Source organism: Equus przewalskii, chromosome 8 (assembly GCF_037783145.1).
Source record: "Equus przewalskii isolate Varuska chromosome 8, EquPr2, whole genome shotgun sequence".
In the NCBI taxonomy this organism is placed as follows: Eukaryota; Metazoa; Chordata; class Mammalia; order Perissodactyla; family Equidae; genus Equus; species Equus przewalskii.
The window spans coordinates 81212397-81233337 of NC_091838.1; the positions used below are offsets into that span (position 1 = coordinate 81212397).

Consider the following 20941-nt stretch of genomic DNA (forward strand, 5'->3'; position numbering starts at 1 on the left):
CTTGGCACAGCTGAGCCAACCCCGCCTACCTGTGCACCACCCCCATCCCAATGGGCATCACGCAGTTAACACTCCACACATGGCAGAAGGGCCAGCCTTACCTCCCCTGGGGCAGTAGGATGTTGTTCACGCCTCCCAGTTTGACATTGATCTTCAAGCAGAGGTTGGACAGGGTCTGTGGCGTGGTCCTCTGCACATTCTTCATCTGCACACACTGTGTGGCCATCCCTAACACCGTGTCTCCCACGCGCTTGACCTCGGCTGTGAAGCACAAAAGGTGGACATGCGATGGCTCTCACAGGCACCCCTTCCTTAGCTTGCCCCGAAAGCCCTGGCCGCCCCCTCTGCAGAAACTGCAAAGGGGCACGTGAGTAAGCAACCACGGCAGCTGCGTCAGGCTCGTCTGCCCAGCGCCATCTGTAGCCAAGCTGTGGGAGAGGGTGCCTGGCAGGCAGAGGGAGGTCAGGGCACCCGGGCTCCACCAGTGGCCCCAGCACTGCGCACGCCTACACTGCCTGTGGAAGCCTCACCCTCACTCGGGAGCGAAGCCCATCTCAGTCACTTATCCAGGATGGCACGGGCAGCACAGGCAGAGCCAGTCTGGGACCGAGGGCTTAGCATCCTGACTGCAGTGCCACCTTCTATCAGAGCGCTCAGAGTTGCAAGAAAATGCGTGAGTAGTTAAAAATAAAAACTCTGGCATCCTCAAGATCCTCAGCAAATGCAAATCCAACATCAAAGACCTATCGACGCCCACACCCCTCTGTTTCTGGACTCTTTCACGAAGCAGCTGGTCACCTGCTCCCTGGGCAGTCCTGTGGAAACGGATGGAAACTGCAAGGGCTTTCTCTTTCCCTCTTTTGTCTGGATATGCACCTTGGAGGGGAGCAGCGTGACTTTGTATGCCTGTATTCTGTCACTGCCTAGACAGGAGATCTGGTCGGTGACACCAATCAAGTCTCACCCTCTTCCCTTTGCCCCACGGCCCCCACACACCACAGGCTCGCATTCCAAACAACTGCCCCTGGGAGCCACTGGGCTCCTTCCCACAGTGCTCCCGACAGACCTCAGGGAGCGCCTGCCACCCTGCTGGATGATCACTGCCTACACATCCTCCCCACCGGCCTGGGAGCTCCCAGAACGGAAGGCTGTCTGGTTAATCTCTGAGTTCTCCAGGGCCTGGGACATCATCACAGAGGCCTGGTCAATTTGAACTGAATGAATGTGCAATTGCCATCTGGTGTGAAGGACTCTGAAGAACTTCTAGAGAATTCTGAAGTGAGCACAGAGATTGCAGACAGACGGCCCCCTTGTGGATGACCCTGAGTGCCCTGAGTGAATGTCCCTCCTTCTGGCCAGAATTCGAGTCAGCAGTGGATAAGATGACTGCCCACGTGCTGGCTTCCAGGGACTGTGGCCTCAGACGAGGCTGGCGAGGGTGGCCCTGAGCCCTTGCCTGGCAGCGACGGAAACCACCTTGTCTTTCTCAGTGCCCGCATGGCGGGAGCGAGCTCCTCCTCAGAGGCACAAACACAAAGAGCTCAGGGTGCGACAAGCACCCACAAGCCAGAGGGCTGCCGAAGGCCTACCGTAAACAGGGGTTTTGCCAGGCAGGATGACCACCACCAGCTGAAGGCCGGCGTACGTGTTCTTCAGATGCCTGAACATGGGCTCCACGCTGTCCGCCCCCTGGGCATATTTACAGAAGCACGGCTGGCCCTGGATGGGCATCCCAGCATCTCTGGAGATCTTTCTGAGCTGCTCTGTGAAGGACCTGAAGGAGAAGGCACGTTACACCAAATGCGCCACAAGCACCAAAGGATACAGACGCACCACAGGCCCTCAGTGAAGGGCACAATTCTAACAAAACCAAACCCAAGACCGTTCTTACTGAGCTCAGAATCAACGTCCTGGACAAGGCCACGTCAACATGCTCACTTCCGAAAAACGTGACGGATGCTAGGCACACACACAGCTCACTGAAAAGTCACTTGTGGCTATTTTGCACGACACACCAGAAGACTTCCACTCACACCCATGCTGCCGCACCAGCTGTGACGCTCCCAGGTTGCGGTGACAAGTGCCGTCTTTTTAAAGTGCTGCGTGGAGTGGCTGCCGCACGTGCAGCAGGACAGACCAGGCCGAGTGCTGGTTCAGAACGCAGCCAGCACACCAGCTCCGGGCGCCACACGTTGTCAGAGTGAGGAAGACTGCGAGCTGGCAGTCCCCTTGGATCTCTTCCCCCAGTTATTCTCGTGTGCACAACTTGGATGTGGATGACATAATCACGGGAGAAAACCACCACCCACAGCTGGGGGAAGGCTGCAGCTGCCGCCGCTGGCCTTGTGCGGGCGCAGGCGGGCGCGACACAGAGCCACCGCTTCTATTTTAAGCTTAGTAATAAAAATAACGTCGCTTTCTATAATGAGGGTAAGGACACTCCAATCCAACCCAGCCAGTGTTCGGCCTCCTACACGAACGCAGGTAGGGAAATACACGAGCGTGCACCTGCACTCCTATCTGTGTGTGAATTTACATCGGGGCCACCCAGCTCCAGGCAAATGAAATGACGGCCAAAGACAGAAAGCAGGGAGGAGAGGCGCTCGGTGTCCAGACCCCAACCTTTAGCCTGCTTCCCAAGCCCTCCCTGTGCTTCCAGCTGAATAAACGACAGCTTGTTCCGATGGCGGCATGGAAGAAAGACAGCCTCTGACAGACAGCTCTCAAGAACTTTCTTTCTTTTTGTTTGGTGAGGAAGATTGGCCACGAACTAACATCTATGCCCGTCTTCCTCTATTTTGTACGTGGGACGCCACCACAGCATGGCTTGATAAGCTGTGTGTAGGTCCACACCCGGGACCTGAACCTGCAAACCCCAGGCCCCCAACACAGAGCATGAGCTTAACTGCTGTGCCACTGGGCCAGCCCCCGCAGAACTTTCTACAAGCCGCAGCTTTTCAGAATCATCTGCCATGCTTCTCAGACTTTGCAGTTTTCCTCCTGCTTCCTCTCAAGGGAGGTGGGAAGCAATGGCTTTCTTTTACCCTGTTGAGTATGTTTGGCACAAAAGCGTGAGTGACAAAGCTACATGTTTATGGTGCTACTTTCAAAGGGTCTGATGCCTGGGCCAGGCTGGGTTGACACAGAAATAGGAAATTGAAGTGTTTTTTAAAAACAATTTTAGTTCACTGTATGCAATTTCCTCTTTTGCTCCTAAGTTTTAAACTTATTCTTCACTTACTGTTTTGTTCCTTACATAATCGGCACTACTTTTCCACACTTACTCCATAATGGGCCCAAGAAGTAAAAGCAGCCTTGAGGCGGCCCACGTTTCCGGGCCCCGCCCACCCCCACAAGTGTTCTCTACAGGGCAAGGCTGCCGATCCCTGCTATCAGAACTGAGCCCACCCCTGCCCCCAGCCCCCAGCCCCGAGAGCGGCCTTCCCCGCAGCCACTCTGTCCCTGCCCATCTAAGGCCAGGTGCTCTGGCCTTCAAGCGGCCTTACTTAAGGTGGACTTCCGTGCACTGGCGCTGGGGGGCGAAGCACGCAATGGCCCACACCTTGATCTCAATGCCCGTATGAAACTGCTTGTTCCTCATGTCCCAGACGCCCTGGACAGGGGTGGCAATCGCTTTATTCTGCAAACAGCAAGAAGTTTAGAGTGAGAAAAAATGGGAGACATACTCCTCTGACCTTGGATTTTGTCACTCTCTCTACTGCTGTTGGTCTGACAAATGGGGGCTCCTGAGGCTAAGAACTGAACCTTCATGCAGTCTCCCGTCTGTGCTGCCTAACGCTGCAGGGGGCCCGCAGATGTCTGCAGGATGGACAGATGGATGGAAGGATGAAGAGATGGACAGAGGATGGAGGGATGGGTGGATAGAAGGACAGAGGGATGGAGGAGTGGATGAGGAGTGGACAGAGAGGGACAAAAGGATGTTTGGAGGGAGTGGTGGACAGAGGACGGATAGGGCCAAGGAGGAGAGCAGAGAGGGTCCAGAGCTGCCTCCAACATCATGGGTAGCCCGGAAGAATGGAAGCACCCTGTGATGCCACAGGAAGGCCTCCTCATTTATAAAATGCTTTCATTTATTTTACCTTATCAACTATCAGAAAGGCAGCCAGGGAAGGGAAGAGAAGTCAAAGTGCTTCTTTCCGGTCCCGTGGCCAGGCAGCGGACAGGCCAGTTGGGACTGAGCCCTCACTCCCCCGACTCCACATCCCACATTCCACAAAGCTAATTCCTTTGGGAAAGAGAAATAGCAAGTAATGCCTCCACCTAATTTTGTCATCTCAACCAGAAAGCACCAGGTCCTAACACCGTCATCTAAGGAATCTCTGAATTGCCTTGAAGTGATTCTGGAGGGTGACGGATGGTCAGGAGGGGCCATGTGCAGGAGGGCAGGGCTGCATGTGAGTTGCTGTCATTTACTCTGCAGAAGTGTTTTTAGCATAAAACTTTTTTTCTTACAAAAGTAATATAAGCCTGTTGTAAAAACCAAATATTATAGCGATGAATGCTTTAGTTTCCTATAGTTTTATAACTACTGCCCTGCTTCCGCCAGCCTCCTCTCTAAGAGTAGCCAGCACCAATGGTCTGGCATTCCAGTCTTAGTAAAAACACACACACACAGAGTCTTAATAAAAATGGGCTCTGACCCTCAGTGTGTTTCTCAGCCTCGGCACTCCTGACATCTGGGGGGATGACAGTTGGGGGGCTGTCCTGTGCATGTGGGATGGTAGCACTCTTTGCTTACTAGACGCTTGTCTCTAGACACTGCCAATCATCCCCTGGCGGACGGCTAAATGTTCTGCTCTAACAGTAGACAATGGGTAGGGCAGGAGATGAGGAGTGTTTGTTCCCACTAAAATATTTCAGAACTCTGGGGAAATCTCTTCATTTAGAAGCATTTTGAACTTTGAATCCCTACAATTCTAATATTTTTTGCAAGGTTAGATTACAAGAGCTATTCCGTTTTCCAGACCACTCCTGTCTTTACTAAGAGATGGAAAGTCGGTGAAACAGATGAGTATGGGACAGCGAAAAAACACAGCATTTGCGATCTTGGTGTTACCTCGTGAGGGCCACGTACATCTCTCACTTTTCTTGGGCATCTCGTCACTTACTTGTGAAAGAAACTCAAAGGCCCTTCCTCCTACGGTTGCCAGGGGGCTAAAAAGGTGCTTGTCTGCAGTGTCCGGGCACAGTAGGTGCACACGTAAGGTGAGAAGGAGTCAAGAGGCCTTGCTCCGAAGTCCTCCACCAGAGAATGGGGAGCACCACCCACGCCCACTGCAAGGACAGGGCACCCAGGCAACAGTCAGAGAAGGAGCCACTGTCATGTCCATGTGGAATCATCGCCAAGATCTCTGAGGGCTCTAAGAGAAAATGCCAAGCAAAAAAAAAAGCATGGCACAGAGTGTATTTAATATGCTGCTATTTGCATAAAAAGGGGTGAAAAAAATACATGATAATCCCTAGGTGACCTTAGAAAGGAGAAAGGGAACACCAACTGCTTCCTGGGAAGCAGCCGACAGCTGGGAAAAAAGAGACTTCTTACATTAACTTTTCGTACCTTTTAAACTGTGAAACATTTTAAAAAATAAAAATTATTAAGAAAGGAAAAACCCTACAAACAAAACTAAACTAAACCTTGCATCAGGTCCTGAGAACCAGAGTAACGTGCCATCGGAGAGAAAGCTGTCGCGTCAGGCAGAACCGCTTCACCGGTGTTTGCTGAAGAGCCAAGCCAGCGATCTTTGAGGGGAAGGCCCCCAGGCTCTGCCCACCCACCCAGAAATGCTGAGCCCAAGAGCGAGTGAGAGAAGACCCTTCTTGTGAGCTCTAAAGGGCTCAATGGTCAGGACACCTTCGAGTCCATCTGAAAAAAGCTAGAGGTTGAACAGGCAAAAACAAACAAACAGAAAACCCTGTGCCTGGGACTACCTGCTATACTTGCTACCAAATACCTCCAAAACAGACGTTAGAAACGGAAAATCAGTAGAAGCTTCTGGAAAATAATTCATCACTGGCAGAGAATCCATCATACAAACAACCATGTTTTTAAAATTTTGACGGGATAACAAAAATTACCTTTTGAAAAGAAAAAGGGTAATTCTGAAAACTTCACAAGGGCCAAGGAAAGGCAGCCCTTTGCAAAGCACCGTAACTGCCAGAAGGGTTGGAGGAGAGGTGGAAGAGTCCTTTACCTTGGCCATGGTCTACACCTGTGGTACCCTGGCCATGGTCTACACTTGTGGTGATGGTTCCACCCTGAAAAGGGTCAAATGCTGCGGCTCTGCCATCAACTTGCCACCACACACTCCCAACACCCACAAGCCATTCTCCTGGCCCCGCCTTCCACGTACCCTGCCCCCGTAGAGGATGGAGGGTGGCTGGAGGACCCGCCCAGTCACATCTGTCATCTCGTCCTTGACCATGATGCCAAATTCACGAACATACGGATCGGTATTAAAACTTGCACTTCTCATCTTGAAAAGGGAAGAAAGAAGAGGCACAGAGTCACAGGTGGTTTTTGTTTCTTTCTAGAAGCCATATTGTGCAAATCATTAGGGGCTCCCTGTCCTGGGCACTGGACTCCCGAGGCTGCCCCCACCCCAGGACTGGCCCCGAGGAGGAGACACTCACCAGTTTGCTAATCTCTTCTTGCCGATCGGGCGCTGACCTGGCAGTCGCTCTGATCATGGTTGAGGTCTGATTGTCAGTCAACTTTTTTATACATCTCTGTCCTGCCACTATGTTACAGACCTATGAAGAGGATGCACAAACATGGTGTCAGCACTAGTGCTGGGGGAGCTGGCACGGCTGAGGGCAAGCACAAGGACTAATGCCCTGGCTCTGCCTGGGACACATCTCTTCCTCAAGTGTAAACTGTGAAACACCACGTAAATGCCGCTGGTGGTGGCTGTTCCTGAGAGCCACGAGGAACAGCATGGCTGCAAGGCTGCTCCACAGCCCTTTGGCTGACAACAGAAATACCCACCTAAGTAGACCCAGCGTAATACAAACACGAGTCCGGAACTGCACTGGTAAAAGGTGGCACAGCCTCGGAGACCAGTCGCCAGCACGGGCTGGTCGGCGTCCTGAGGTTGGGTTTTGTAGACACTGTCCTCAGAACGTGGGAGTATAAAGCTGCCTGCGGATGGGAAGGAAGTCTACCTTCTGGACAATGGCAAGGGAAAAACCAAACCAAGGCCTCAGATGTTGAGCAACTGGACCACTACTAAGAATTTAAAGCACTAACGGAAAAAGAGTTAAAACTCGTGTCTTAGTTTCAGCATTTGATCTTTCCCAAAGCAAGGATTTTTCAAACAAGAAGAGAATTTTAGACAAGAAACGAAGAAAGACAGTATATTTTCTGAGCACTTTCTACTCTGCCCAGCAGGTCCCATGCTCTCAACTCACATGAATCCTAGGAGACAGTTATCAAGCCCACCACATTAATGGGGAAACTGAGGCTCGACGGCATCCATTAACCTGCCCGAGGCCCCACAGTGGCAGGGATGACCAAGTTTGGGAGCCAAGTTGGGCCCTTGCCATTTGTCTGGGCTGCACGGCCCCCACCCGCAGAAGCTCTACCAGCCCACAGACGCGAGGGAGGTGGGACTTGCCTCGAGGGGAAGGTAGGTGTGTTTCTGCTCCTGTCCGACTTGTAAACATGGGAGGTGGGGATAGCGCAGAACCAGCTTGTGCCTGTCCTTGAAGTACTGGGCCACTGTGCACTCCACCGTCTGCCCGCTCTCCTGCTGCAGCGGGAACCTAGGGAAGCAGAGAGGGGGCTCAGGCCCAGAGCTCCCAGGACCCCCGGGGGCCAGGGAGCAGAGCCCTGCACACGCCCGCTCATCCAGGGCTGCACTAGTGGGTCTGCTTTCCGAGGTCAGAAGCTGCAGGGTGATGTGCGGGGAGCAAATCTTCAAAGCACTTCCCAGGGATCCAAACCAAATCGCACCCTCTGGGTTATCTGGAATATTCCTGAGTCCCTAAACTTTTATCTCTGGAGTTGGGAAATGAAAAATACCTACATGCCTACAATATGCAATAATCACAAATGACACACGGTGTCTACAGTATATGTAAGGGATTCAGGACAAATGAGGACAAATCCAGAAACAACGGCCTGTGCACCTTCCAGCTGACCACGGATTCGAATGACTCTGAAAGCCATTTATGGGCCAAGTGCTCCTGATGCCCACCCCAGAGAACCTGAAACCTTCCAGGAGAGGGTAAAGAAAGGGACGGCCGGGTCTGCTTGGGCATCCACGGCACATGTGGTTGGGCTAAGGCAGGAGAAGCCCGTGTGCAGGGATGGGGGACATGGTGGTGTCCTGCACGCATGGGCGAGTGGGCCTCCGTGCCGGCTCAGGCCAGGGGATGTCTACCAGCTCCTCTGCTCTGATCGGTTGGAGGAGATCACAGGGACCAGCACACAGGCTTCTCTCGCCCTCCTGCTCGACTGGGCACTGGGCATCGTGGTGTCCCCAGTGCCTAGTGACAGACCAGGCATCTTCCACAGAATGACCAAGGCAGAAACAAACGAGTCCTCACTGGACCCAGAGGACCTCAAGGTGGATTGCAGGGGCCAAATCTATCACTTTTCCTCCCAAATGAACACAGACAACCTAAGGCGCACCGTCTCCTTGTGGGCAGGCTAGTTACTACAGGATCTGGATCCCAAACTCCATGAAATAACGGCAGAGCACATAGCGTGAGACGAATGCCCCAGCACCAGCCTGGGTCGGGCTGTGCCTGCGAGTCCGGGCCTCGTCCACTGACGCCCCTCCCTCCCAGGACTACCCTCAGCACCGAGGACTGGAAAACAAACAAAAAACTCCTTCTCTCGCCTATAAAACTCAAGGAAGAAGATGGACAGGGAGCCACCACCCCCTCCCCTCCCAGACAGGTGGAATTTCATTGTTTTATTTCATTAGCTGAAGTCTGGAACTGACTGAGCCAAAGATGTAGTTTTGGAATTTCACAACTAGAATAAAAGTCCTTTCCAGAAGAGTCACTGCTCCAGAGTTTGGACATCTGAGTGACAGTGAAGGTCAGAGCTGATGTGAGTTTGAAAGGAGGGCCGTTTACGTTTGGTGGCTGGCGGGCCGCCGGGTCACGTTGCAGACGCGATACTTCCTCTTCATCTGCCCGCAGTGCGTTATCTCCACCTTTAGACCTGGCAACACAGAACAGCCGCGCTTCAGCGGCAGGGCTCGGCCCGGGCCCGGGGCACAACGCCCACCTTCAGACCGGTTTTTACAGGAACTGCGCCCACAGACCCACATCGAGGGCGTTCTGGAGCAGCTGTGGGGCTCTCTCGCCCTGAGAGGGGGTGACCCTGGGCTGGGCCCACCTCACCCAGAGGGACGCCCTCCATCCCAGAAATGCCAAGGCTGGAGCCAGGACACTGGTCTTGAAAGGAGACCATGGGCTCAGCTGAGAGCATGGTGTCTGCCAGCCCAGCTTTCTGTACTTCTTTCAGGACTATTTTTAGAGCGAGGACTGCTGATGGCCTTTAGAATGCCCTCTGAAAAGGACAGGTGCAGAGGGGACCGCCAAGTCTCCACTGACGGGCAGGAGGACCCAAGCCAGGTGACTGACCCCGGACTGTGTTTCCCCAAATGGAAATCAGCTTCAGCGGGGCCAGACTTGTGGGGGTTAAATGACAGGAATGAGAAGGTGCCTCCTGCTCGAGAATGTCACGAGACAGTGCTGCTGCCCTCTGGTCCTGACACCCACAAGGGGGACACTGCCGGCTCACAGATCTGTTCCTCACCCCGCACAGAAAGCCATTTATTTAGAACATTCCTACCCCCACCCGTGAAATGGGTGTAATGCACGTGATGGCTCCTTTCTCCGGCCGCCCCCAGCCCCTTAGAAACACGGGTAGGAGCCAGAACTCAAGACGCACAGCGAGGAGCAGGGCCTTGCGGCCGCCACCCCAACACATAGGCAGTGAGTTACCTTTGATTTCTTTGGTAAACTTCACCCTTTGGGAATCTGTCAGAGGTTTTTGTTGCTCTTCAATACTTTTAAAATCCAAAACTTCACAAACAAACTCGATCACTGGCTGTGCCTTATAAAACGCTGTTGCTGAGACTGTAGGTGGGAAAAGAAAGAGACAAAAGCTAAAGCAGGACTGAGGTTGGCTCGATGGTGCCCTTTCCATGGCCGACCCCCAACAGCCTGGAGCACCTGCCGCGGCCCAGGGACGAGCGTGGCAGAGTTCACCCTCGGGCCTCAGAGGCGGGACAGAGCCAGAGGAGGGGTTCGTGCCTGGTCACAGGCTGCTGACACTCCCTCTGGTCACGGGCAACAGTAAGGGGTTGGTAGAGTCTAGAGAGAAAGTCACCTTCTGAGGATAAAACTGGGTTTAAAGCACCCAACAGATGATGACAACCATAAGCCCTCGATTTCCTGGCTACCCTTGGTCTACATCTCTCTGAAGCTGACCACTCCCTGTGTGATCCAACGCTGGGAAGAGCTGAGTCTCCCAAGGGGGCAGGCAACCCCCAGACCTGAAGGAGCCCAGCCGGAAGGTGACAGACGGGGCTGATGCCTACTCAGCTACCCTGTGCTCGGACCGACCAGGCTGAAATGAACACGTGACACAAAGGGGAGCTAGCAGCGGGAGGCCCATTCACCAGTCTCAAGAAAACCCGAACCTGCCCCAGTGTATACCAGCAGCATCTGGGAACTTGTTAGAGATGCAGATTTCAGGCCCACCTCAGCCCCCACCCCTGAACCACACTCTCTGGAGTGGACCCCGCAGGGGGCTCTGACGGGCAAGTGTGAGGACCAGTGCCCGACCTAACTAGAAGGTGAGGCGGGCCCAGCGTGATGCAGCATCCCTGGCCCTGACAAAGGCCTGTTTGGAGCCAGCCACACGGGCCCTCCCCAAGGTCTTTGCCCCTCAGCAAGCCCACAACTCCACCCCACAAGAAGGACCAGGGTTTTGCTTACCGTCAATATTTAGCATCATTTTCCAAAGAGAAGGTCGGACGGACTGATGGAAGCCAAACCACACTTCTCGGCCCCCACCAAGCGGGTTGGAGCAGCCCTCGGAGGCGGTAAAGAAGGAGCGGCCCACGGGGGTGTACCTGAAACAAGAGACCCCTCGTCTGACCAGGCGCGTCTTTAGGAAAGAACAGGCTGAGTCCACGTCTGCTGGCCCCCCACATCGACCAGGCAGGCTAACACTTGCACTCGTCAGTAATTCCACCTTTTTCTCCATGTAAAGCTGCTGTGACTCAACGGCACGGTGCCTGTGTCCACGGCTGGCTGTGGGGGACATGGTGTAAAGCGCAGCCTTGGGGACGCACGTCCTTGCCGCAGGAACAGCGAGATGTGTAAACGTATCACATACGGTGGAGACCCAGGGAGAAGTTCCTGTGAGCTGGGCTCCCCTGCCCACTGGGCTTCCCGCTCGGGGGCACGTGGCTGCTGGGACAGGCTCTGGCTGCACGGGGCCTCGAGCACATGCAGTGTGCCCGGCTTTGCCTCGTGTTTCTGACCCTACCGTCCTCTCCCGTTAAGGCTTACTGTTCATCCTCTAGTGCATGTATCTGTGCAGCACTTCGCATCTGTCTAGACAGGGCTGTGTTGGGTGAGCAAGTGCAGACGGAAGGAGCGTCCGCTGCACGCCAACCACGATCAGACAGAGGCAGCTGGACCGGCCCGGCCTCAGGCCTTGGGGAGTCTGGCTGCTTTGTGCCAGGGACCAGGCTGAGATGCAGTACCCAGGCATCCATTCCCTGTTTCTCTCAGCTCCTCTGACCATAGGCTCCACATGCAGGGAGTGAGAGGAGAGGAGCTCGGACCTTGCGTCGGGGGACGGTGAGGTCGATGTGTGAGAAGATTCACGGGCCTTCCAGGGCCAGTGATTGGCAGTGTGCTGAGAGTGAGAGGCCATCTGGGTGAGGCAGACACAGTCTCCCTGCAATGGCACCAACGGTGCCTGGTCACCAGGGACGCAACCTCACTAAGGATTCCAAAGGGAAGACGTGTCGTGGTGGTGACATTATCTACCCATAGGCTGCATTATCAATCGCATAGTGCAGACGGCCCTTTTCACTTTACGCTTAGGTCTTAATCCTGCTCCCTTTTCTGTTATTTTTCCAAAATGAAATTAGACTTTCCCCCCTGATTACAAAAGTAACATGGTAATTAATTCAAAGGAATTCAGAAAATAAAAATCACAGTGATTCTTGCCATTCATTTAAAATCTGTATTCAACATTTTGGTACCACCTACCTTTCTAGACTGTGCTTTTCTGCACCCACCCACCTTGCTCCCATCAATAGTTCCAAGCAGTGACAGATTATATGCCAGGGGCTGGGGAGGAGCCCTGCCAGAAGTGACAGCCTGCCCTGCATTTGGTCATCCCCACCCAAGTCTGAAGACTGAGAACCCTTTAAACTCTCATGCGGTGCCCCATGGTGCCTTTTCCTAATGTAGAAAGGGCCAAAGGCAGGCTCCCTTCCCCTCAAACCCTAGCACTCTGGTCGGTACTGGGAGACCTCAGCATGGAGGGCTGTCGGAGTTTCATTCAGGTTTTCCTTCTTTCACTTGTCCATTCACACAGTTCCTGAGGCCCTACTGTGTGCCACGAATGTGGAAGGAACAGGCATCCCGGGTGACAAACCCGAGGTCCGGGTGTGGTGAACTGGCCTTGTTCACACATGGCTGTCACATAGGGGCCGGTGCAGCCCTCTGCCCAGCCACCAGCCAGTGAAGTGTCCACCTATCCTCTCTCCCAACAAGTTCAAGCGTGGCGAATTGTGGTAACAAAGTCATCCCACAGGAAAAACAAGTCTGAAGCCTCCATCGTGTCACCTAGGGTCCAAGAGGCTTCTGCAGGCGGTGGACGCTCAGGCAAGTACGGCACTTGGAACATGATTCTACTATTACAAGGCCACGTGGGAGGGTGAGAGAGGAACAGGACACCGCTCACAATATCAGGCTGAGTGACAGAACAACACACCAGTGTGCTCAAAGACGGGGAGGTAATCTTTTTGTGCTAGGTTGAGAATTCTGGTGATTTATTTCTATACTAAATTTTTCTCCATGTTAGCACTGCCATTATTTTCGTCACAGAGTTCCCTCTCACCACCACCACCCTGCCTCCGAGAACCAGCTCCTCTACCGACAGAGAAGTCGTATTCTCCAAGTGACCCTCAGGGCCAGAAGCAGACGCTCCCGGTTCTTTGGTCTCACCTCATGGATGGCAAATGCCTCATGACCACGTCCAAGGCCTGGATCGTCTCAAAGGGGACACTGGGCAGCCGCCCCGAAAGTGCATCATGTAACGCCTGCAAGCTCACACACGACACCCACTTGATGGCCACCTTGAAGATGCGATCTTTCCCTTCTCCTGGCAACGTAACCTCCAGCTCCACCTGTGAGGGGACCCAGAGCACACGGTTATTCACGCTTCCCTCTTGAGGAGCTAATGGGGGGTTCGAAGGTGGTGGGTCAGCTTCCAGAACACTCCTAGGTTAGGGAAATTCAGTCGGTCCTTTATCAACCACACATGTGTGGGTGTGTGCACACCCTTTAAGTCCACTGGCACAATGACTGAGGATTTCTTCTTTGCACAGATATTTAGTGCTTACTCCGCGCCCGATGCTGTACGCAGTGGCAGCCGGGAGAGGCAAGTGTCGAGAGACCGCATCCTGGGGAGGCAACGCCGGAGTGGGGCGGAAGCTGTACGGCAGCTACTCAGCCTGGGGGTCCGGGGCGGCCTCTCAAGAGGGTGCTCCAGGAAGAGGAAGAGGAAGGGGACGGGGACGGTGATGGGGCTGAGGCTGCTCCTGGGACAGAGGAAGGGGAAGCTCGCTGTTTCTCCAAAGGAACTGAGAAAGCTGTAGTGGGTCTAGGGGTTTGCACTTTCTGGTCCCTTCAGGGTTCATACGCTAGTTATGCAGTGAATAAATCATTAACAAAATGTCTTCTCGGAATAGACCGGGTAAAGCAAACACAGCAAAACGCTAACAAATGCAGAATCAAGACTGGTGCATCCTACGATTCCTTCAACTCTCTGTCTGACTAACACGTTCACAATAAAACGGGGGAAGGTCAGAGTATCTAGGCGAAGGCCGTGGGCGGTGGGGACGTCACACGCCCGGCTCCCCCACGCGGCATTCCCCGGAGCTGTCCTACCCGCTGTGCCCCACCACTGAGCAGGAAGTGCTGCGAGACCAGCATCACCAGGGACAGGACGGCTTCAACTAGTACGAGACAAATCGGAACTTCCTGGGAAGAAATTAAAATTCTCAGAAGAACCTCAGAATATTCACAGGAGTGCTCAACGGTCTGTAACAGCCTCAAGCTTCAGTGTGGACCGGCAGACACCTGGCTCTGACGTCAGCAGAGAAGGATGGAGAGACTGGGCCCACCTGTTCAGAAACGGCAGCAGCAGACAGGCGGGAGGGGGAACGACAGGAGAAACTGCCAGGCAATTTCCACCTTACACATCAACCTCCACAGCAGGCGCTTTCAGCCTAATCGCGTACAATCCTACCCAACAGCACCGGGTGTACCTGAGGAACAATTCTGTGACTGGTAACTAAGAGGATGCTTGTTAACGCCATTCTTCAAAAATGCCTCTGTAATCAAACTAGGGGGGATTCAGAAGGATGTATTTTCCTTTAGCAAAAGATACTTATGTTTTTAAAGTTTCTAGTCCGGCCTCCTCTTGGCCCCCACAAGGGGCTCTACAATGTTCTCTGCCAGGCACAGCGTCTTGAGACGCTGACTGGTATGCCTACCTAACAGTTTAGGGAAAATGGAGATTTCAAATGAAATGTCACACTGCACGGGCAGGGTGGCACTGGGCGCCAGCTGTGACACAAGCCTGAGAACAGTCCTCATGTCTGTCTGGGCTACTGGCCAGCAGAGTCAGTCTGCATACCAAGATGCTTCAATCTCTCAACAGCCTAAGGCTCTTGGTCCCAACAACGCAGCATCCAAAGGCCACGGACTGGAGATCCATGGGACACGGGGGCTCCCAGCTCTGTAACCTCCCATGGTCTCACTGTGGGCAGGTGGCTCCATCAGGCCCCATCTGTACATATGGGACAAGAGGGCAGCCTGCCTGCCTCACAGAGTGCGTGTGCCAACCGAGGATGCCAGCACCCATAAAAAGCTGTCTGTGACACTGGAAGGGTACAACGGCCATCTTCTGAACATGGACACTGAAATATCAGCTAACAGCACTAGTCCGGGGCCTGGAAAATGGCGAGACAGCTGTGAAATTCAATCTCTCCAGACAGACCAAAGCTACACTCAACTCCCTCTGTCTGAAAGGCACCAGGGGGACAGAATTAGAACTGTGACGGGAATAGCCCTGTTTTGGTGCTGCTACACAGCTAGGAAGCAAAGGAAAGGGAAACAGCCCTGCAAAGAACACAAAGAAGCTGTGTACGGAGCCAGGAGAGAACGCATCGAGAGCAGCTGTGTTTCAATAGGGCTTTCTTGTCCAAAACGGCTGTTGTGTGGGACAAGGCCCCATAAACTGGCTGTCACCTGTTCCTAAGGAAGGAGTGACAGCACTAGCAGGTCCCTGGGGCCACCACACTTGTCCCAACCCTGAGGTGGCTCTCCCTGGGGCCTATGTGAGGAGCCCATGCCAGCACCACAGCTGGCAGGCCCCACGTCACGGGCCCTTCCAGTGGGGACATGCAGGTCACATCTTGCTTTAAATGTGCACAGGGAGCTGACATTGAAGACCTTCTGTGACTTTGCACAGTAATGAATGTCTTTGAAAAGCAAATTGTTGCCCCTCCAAATTATCTTGGACAAAACTCACAGTCTCGCTGGGAGTTCAGTCACTCTAGATAGGTGACACCAGCAGGGACAGGAGGCGGCTGCTGTCAGGTGTGAGCAACACTTGCTGAGCACCTCTGACCCGGGCCGGCTGGGTTCGAGACATCTTGACAAATGCTGCACTTTCGCTGGAGGGACCCTCAGCTCCAAAAGGCAGAAGGGCGGTCCCAAAGAAGAGCAGATAAGGCTGAGCAGACCCTCCACCCGTGTGTCACCCAAGGAGGGCTCCTTGCCCCACGCCACCTCTGCCCTCCCCTCAAACCTGCTGAGCCTCCAAGAGGAGAAACTTCACTGCCCTGCTCAGAATCCCCAACGCCTGTCATTTCAGGCCAGCAGTCACCGGCTGGGCGCTCGCGGCCCTGGGATGCCTGATCTAGGATGCTGGGTGAACAGGCAGGAGTGCTGTGCAGCGAATACTGTGCAAGGCTGTCTTCCCCCACGGTGAACGCCTTCCACGAAGGGTCTGTTAGGGATTCAAGTTTGCATCTGGCCTAACAGGCCGCTTCCTTCTAGGAAGGAGGCGCCAACGCCCTCCCTGAATAAACAAAAAAACTGGCTGCAGGCAGCTGTGGATCTGCCGAGGGGAGGCCCAGGGCTGGCCCCAGCGCCAGGAACAACAAATGACACACATTCCAACCGTGCAAATCATGTCACGTTACTGCTGAAGAAGACCGAGGAGTTCAGCCCAAAATTGTGAGCGACTCGTACAACTTCCTCAGTCTCCTGTTCTGAGAAGTGAGGGGCTGGTCTGGGTCACAGGCTCTTTCAGCCCTGACAGAGGAGCTCTCATTCCAGCAGGGGCTGGAATTAAGGCGGCTTATCTACTACGTCAGTAGGGGAGATTAAGAGTAGATGACAAGAGCTGCCTTCTGTGAGTAAGGGCATGGGACACGGGACACTTTCTGTGTGCAGAGACCTCGACGAGAGCCACCTGCCATCCAGCTGCTAGCAGACACGGGGTTAATGGGGCACTAAAGGATTTTCTCTCTTACCACAGAAGAGCCCATGATACAAAGAAAAGTACTTCCCAGAAAAAAAGAGCAAACGCAAAAGAAACAGTAACGAAAAGAGGACACTTTGCTACAAGATGTGAATGTATGGGAACAGAGAAGAGTAACATATTAGCTCTCAAATGGAAGAGATTAATTTCTGCATATCATGAATATTTGACAGAATTTTAAAAGTGACTGGAAGGACTGGTCTGCAATTAGGAGTCCCCATGCTAACCAATCACTGTGGCTTTGGGGAGGTTCTCTAAGTTCATCGGAAAAAGAATTTAAGAGACACTGAGCGCCCACTAGGTGTTGGGCAGTAGGTATGAAGGGCTACTGAGGGCATCTGGGCACCCCAGAAAAACGTGGGTGAGGATGACAGCATGGATGCCTTAGACCGGTGACGGTAACCACTAGTATGTGCTAAGTGTGTACATGTCGCAGGCATTGTAATTAGATACTTAAAACCCTGACAACTCAAAGTATGATGTGGGACCAGCAACATGGGCATCACCTGCAGGCTGGTTAGAAACGTCGACTCTTCAGAACCTGCATTTTAACAGAGGGACGCAGGCAGGAAGCACACTGAAAGCGGAGCAGCTCTTCTTGGGGTCTACGCATTCATTCATTCACTTCTCACAAGGACCCTGGGAGGCAGTCTCTATACAACCTCCCCATTTCATAGGTGCAGCTGTTGAGGCCTGGCAAGGTAAGGCGGCTTACCCAAGGTCCCACCACGAGCAAGGGCAAAGCAAGGACTGGAATCGGATCTATTTTTACCCCGGAGGCTGTCATAACTTCTACAAGGACATGTTTCAAATTCTAATACCCTACTGACTCGCCCACCCCTTCTGAAGAAAAATACTCCTATGTCCCTCCTAGCATCTAATTATAAATACTACAGACAAAACTGTGAATAAACTCCTCATACTTTTTTTTTCTTGTACAACTTTAAACAAATGTGCAAATTAAACACAATCTTTATAACCATTACATTTCAAATGCCCAGCCTGCTGATTTGCAAGGGGTGATCCTACTCAGCCAACAGGAGTATTGGTCTCAGGACTTGCTCTAATTCAGAACATGGATGTCAGCCACCTGTGCCCGGCAATGCCCAGCTGTGTGCCACTGTTATCTCTCGGAATCACCGAGAGTCGGGTTGGTTCAGAGCCCTTATCACCACCCGGCCTTCCCTCAACCCTAATGTACTCTACTCTTATCAGAGCACGGCAATTCCGAGCTGTACTCCTGGGCCCTAAGACTGCCCAGGCTGCTGGCCACCCAGATGGGCAAAATGAGCCTAGTCATTTTAAGATTATCATTAAAAAGTCAGACAGAGAAAGACAAATACTATAAGATTTACTCATATGTGGACTAGGAAAAAACCAAAATAAATGGACAAACAAAACAAAACAAACACACAGATACAGAGAACAAACTGGTGGTTACCAGAGTGGGTGGGGGGTGGAGGGAGGCGGAATGGGGGAAGGGGTCAGCTGCAGGGTGACGGGCATTCGGGACTTTGGTGGTGAGCACACTGTAGTGTGCACAGAAGTCGAATTATAATGTACACGTGAAACTTATTTGAAAAAGGAGAAGAAGAAAGGGGGAATTGCAAACGGGAAGTCTGAAAATGCCTGATATATCCAGGACTCATGTAAATGGTGTGGTCAAGAAAGGCTAACAGGACAACGAAAGTTTTATCTTCCCCATCACAACTGGATTCTAGAGGCAGAACTAAAATTAAAAGCCAAATCCAGGTTCATAATATTATCCGCATTTGGTAATCACAACCTACATGAACACCTGAACGTTTAAAAAAAGTGATAATTTCCTTCCAAACACAAAATGAACAGGCCTAATTGAGATCTCTAAAAATAATAATTATAATAAATTATCATTAAAATGCAAAAAAGCAAAAACCCAGAATGCCGTAGAGAACCTGCAGGTCGCAGGACAGCAGCCGGAGGCCCTGGAAGCGCGGAGCTTGCTGCCGCTCGGGGACCCGGTGGTTTAAGAAGCTGACTGTGTAGGTCGTGCTCAAAGGGCGTCGGCTTTTCTGTTCTCGGTGGGATGGTTGTTAGGTTACGAGAGTTTTGTTTTGTTTTAAGTTTGTGTGAAGATTATTTCTGAGCTGAGTCTCTGCTCTCCTATCATAAACAACACCCATCATCACCATAGAGCAGCCCATTTGTCGAAAGATGTGCCAAGAAGTGACAACTTCTAGGCAGAAATTTTATTACTTTTTAAATAAAGTCATGATAAGGATAAACACAATAAGAAACGGCAACACTTTAATACAGCCACTACTCCTAGGTTGACTAATTATCATGATTATTATTTCAGATGAATCACAGGCTACAGCAGATGTTAGCTTTGTTTTACTGCCACTTATCACATGCATCTACACCTATAGGGACAGACTTCTCCGTGCGTCTTTATAATCCCACCATGTAACCTGGGCTCCTGTCTGGTGGTGGTTTGTGGCACGTGCGTGCACACGTGCATTTTACATTTAAAAGTTTAGTGGTTTCAAGAAGTTCTCGACTCCCATCTCTGAACCCAGCCAGATAAGTTAACCCTCTATCGTTGAAAACCACAACACCCGAAAAGTAGTTTTTATGGATCTCAGGATGAAGCACATAGTCAGTTAGTGGCTCTTTTCTCCTAGGTGAAATGATTTAGTATGTGACAAGAGGAATAATTAACTTAACAACACGCTTGAATTTTACTTCACTGCATATTGTTTGAGTCAAACGCATCTCTGCAGATTTACCTTATCCCTCCCGATTGGGAGGGGCATCGCCGTGTAGAGGTTCTTTCTTCCATCAAACACTGGTTTCCGATCCCCAAAGATCTGTGTTTTAAAGTGCTGGACCATATGTTCCACTATTTCCCTGAAACAAGGCAGAATTTGAGAAAAATGTCAATAAAATCAGAGAAATGGTATATGAGGATGACATTCTTCTGACATTGGTTTATAAGCAATTTTATAAGATCTATGGCTCCTTTTAGTAGCAAGACTTTCAACTTTCTTCTATAAAGAATCAAACTGGAACCTTCAGTGGGTTTCTATGCTTGTTCGTTTAGTCACTCAAACATCAGAGAACTTCCTCCACGCCAGGCACTGTGCATGCTACACACAGCAGATAATAGATGCTTTCAGAAACTCCCGGAGGCACCGAAGAGAAGACTAGAACGGATGGGATGACTGTTCCCGGAGCTGTGGGATTAGACACCATGCACTTTGCTGTGACTTTGCAGGGCCACCAGCCCATGCACACAGTTCCAGTCCCCACTCGGTGGACATCAGGTGCTGGCTCGGCCGTCAGCTGGGCTGTGGGCCTTGCTCTGGCCACTTTGGCAAGGTCAGAGAACGCGATCTAAGCAGAGGCTCTCCGGGGGGTCTGTGTCATTGGCTTGGCTTCCTGTGCTCCTGGGATCCGCTGTAAGAACGACCCTGGGTACTGCTGCCTTTTCAGTCTGGGCTCCAGAACAAAGACCTTGAACTTGACTCAAAGCCTAAGTCCAGCCTGACCCAGCTGGCACAGTCAAACCACAGCTCGCTTGCCTTGAGCTTGAAACGGATGTTTGTTGCTCTAAGTGTCTGCGATTTTACTGCTGTTTGCTCCTCAGACATTACAGCAGCAGAACCCCAATGAACACAAAGAAACCGTTCCGTGGTAGTGCTGCATAAGCCCGGCACGCCCGGGGCGCCTCCCCGACTTGGCCTGCCTGTCCATGGCTCAGCAGAGAGGCACACAGAAACATGCTCTGGGATGACCAGAGGCAGCTCAACCATCCTGCTGGCTCCAAGGCTCAGGTAAGAGCAATGCTCGCCCACCTGCCCTCTCTGCACGTCTCTGCCCCAGGATAGCCTCACTTAGCACATCCCTGCCAGCATTTAGGGGTAGTTTTTGAGGCATTTCGATTCAACTCCCCAAATACCTGACTCTTCTTATACACAGCGCCCAATAAAATACACAAAGGACAAGCCGGGAGGCCTGCCTGGCCCCCAAAGGAAACATGCAGAGGACTGATAGCAAACAGACTGTTAGAGGCTCAAAATCTCAGTTGTTATCAGGAAACAGCAGCTCAGGGGAGGC

General features: G+C 52.3%; 1 protein-coding gene across 3 annotated transcripts in view; it reads right to left on the bottom strand.

Annotated features, from left to right (window-relative positions):
- Positions 1 to 20941, bottom strand: part of AGO2 (argonaute RISC catalytic component 2) — a 106751-nt gene that overhangs the window by 20725 nt on the left and 65085 nt on the right. For all 3 annotated transcript variants that reach the window (XM_070631032.1, XM_070631033.1, XM_070631034.1), the window contains exons 3-13: positions 19612 to 19732; positions 13234 to 13415; positions 10981 to 11117; positions 9982 to 10116; positions 9106 to 9193; positions 7635 to 7782; positions 6652 to 6771; positions 6372 to 6494; positions 3507 to 3640; positions 1590 to 1774; positions 102 to 261 (exon numbers count right to left, since the gene is read on the bottom strand). In XM_070631032.1, coding sequence (XP_070487133.1) covers positions 102 to 261; positions 1590 to 1774; positions 3507 to 3640; positions 6372 to 6494; positions 6652 to 6771; positions 7635 to 7782; positions 9106 to 9193; positions 9982 to 10116; positions 10981 to 11117; positions 13234 to 13415; positions 19612 to 19732 — 1533 coding nt within the window. The remainder of the gene's footprint in view (positions 1 to 101; positions 262 to 1589; positions 1775 to 3506; positions 3641 to 6371; positions 6495 to 6651; positions 6772 to 7634; positions 7783 to 9105; positions 9194 to 9981; positions 10117 to 10980; positions 11118 to 13233; positions 13416 to 19611; positions 19733 to 20941) is intronic.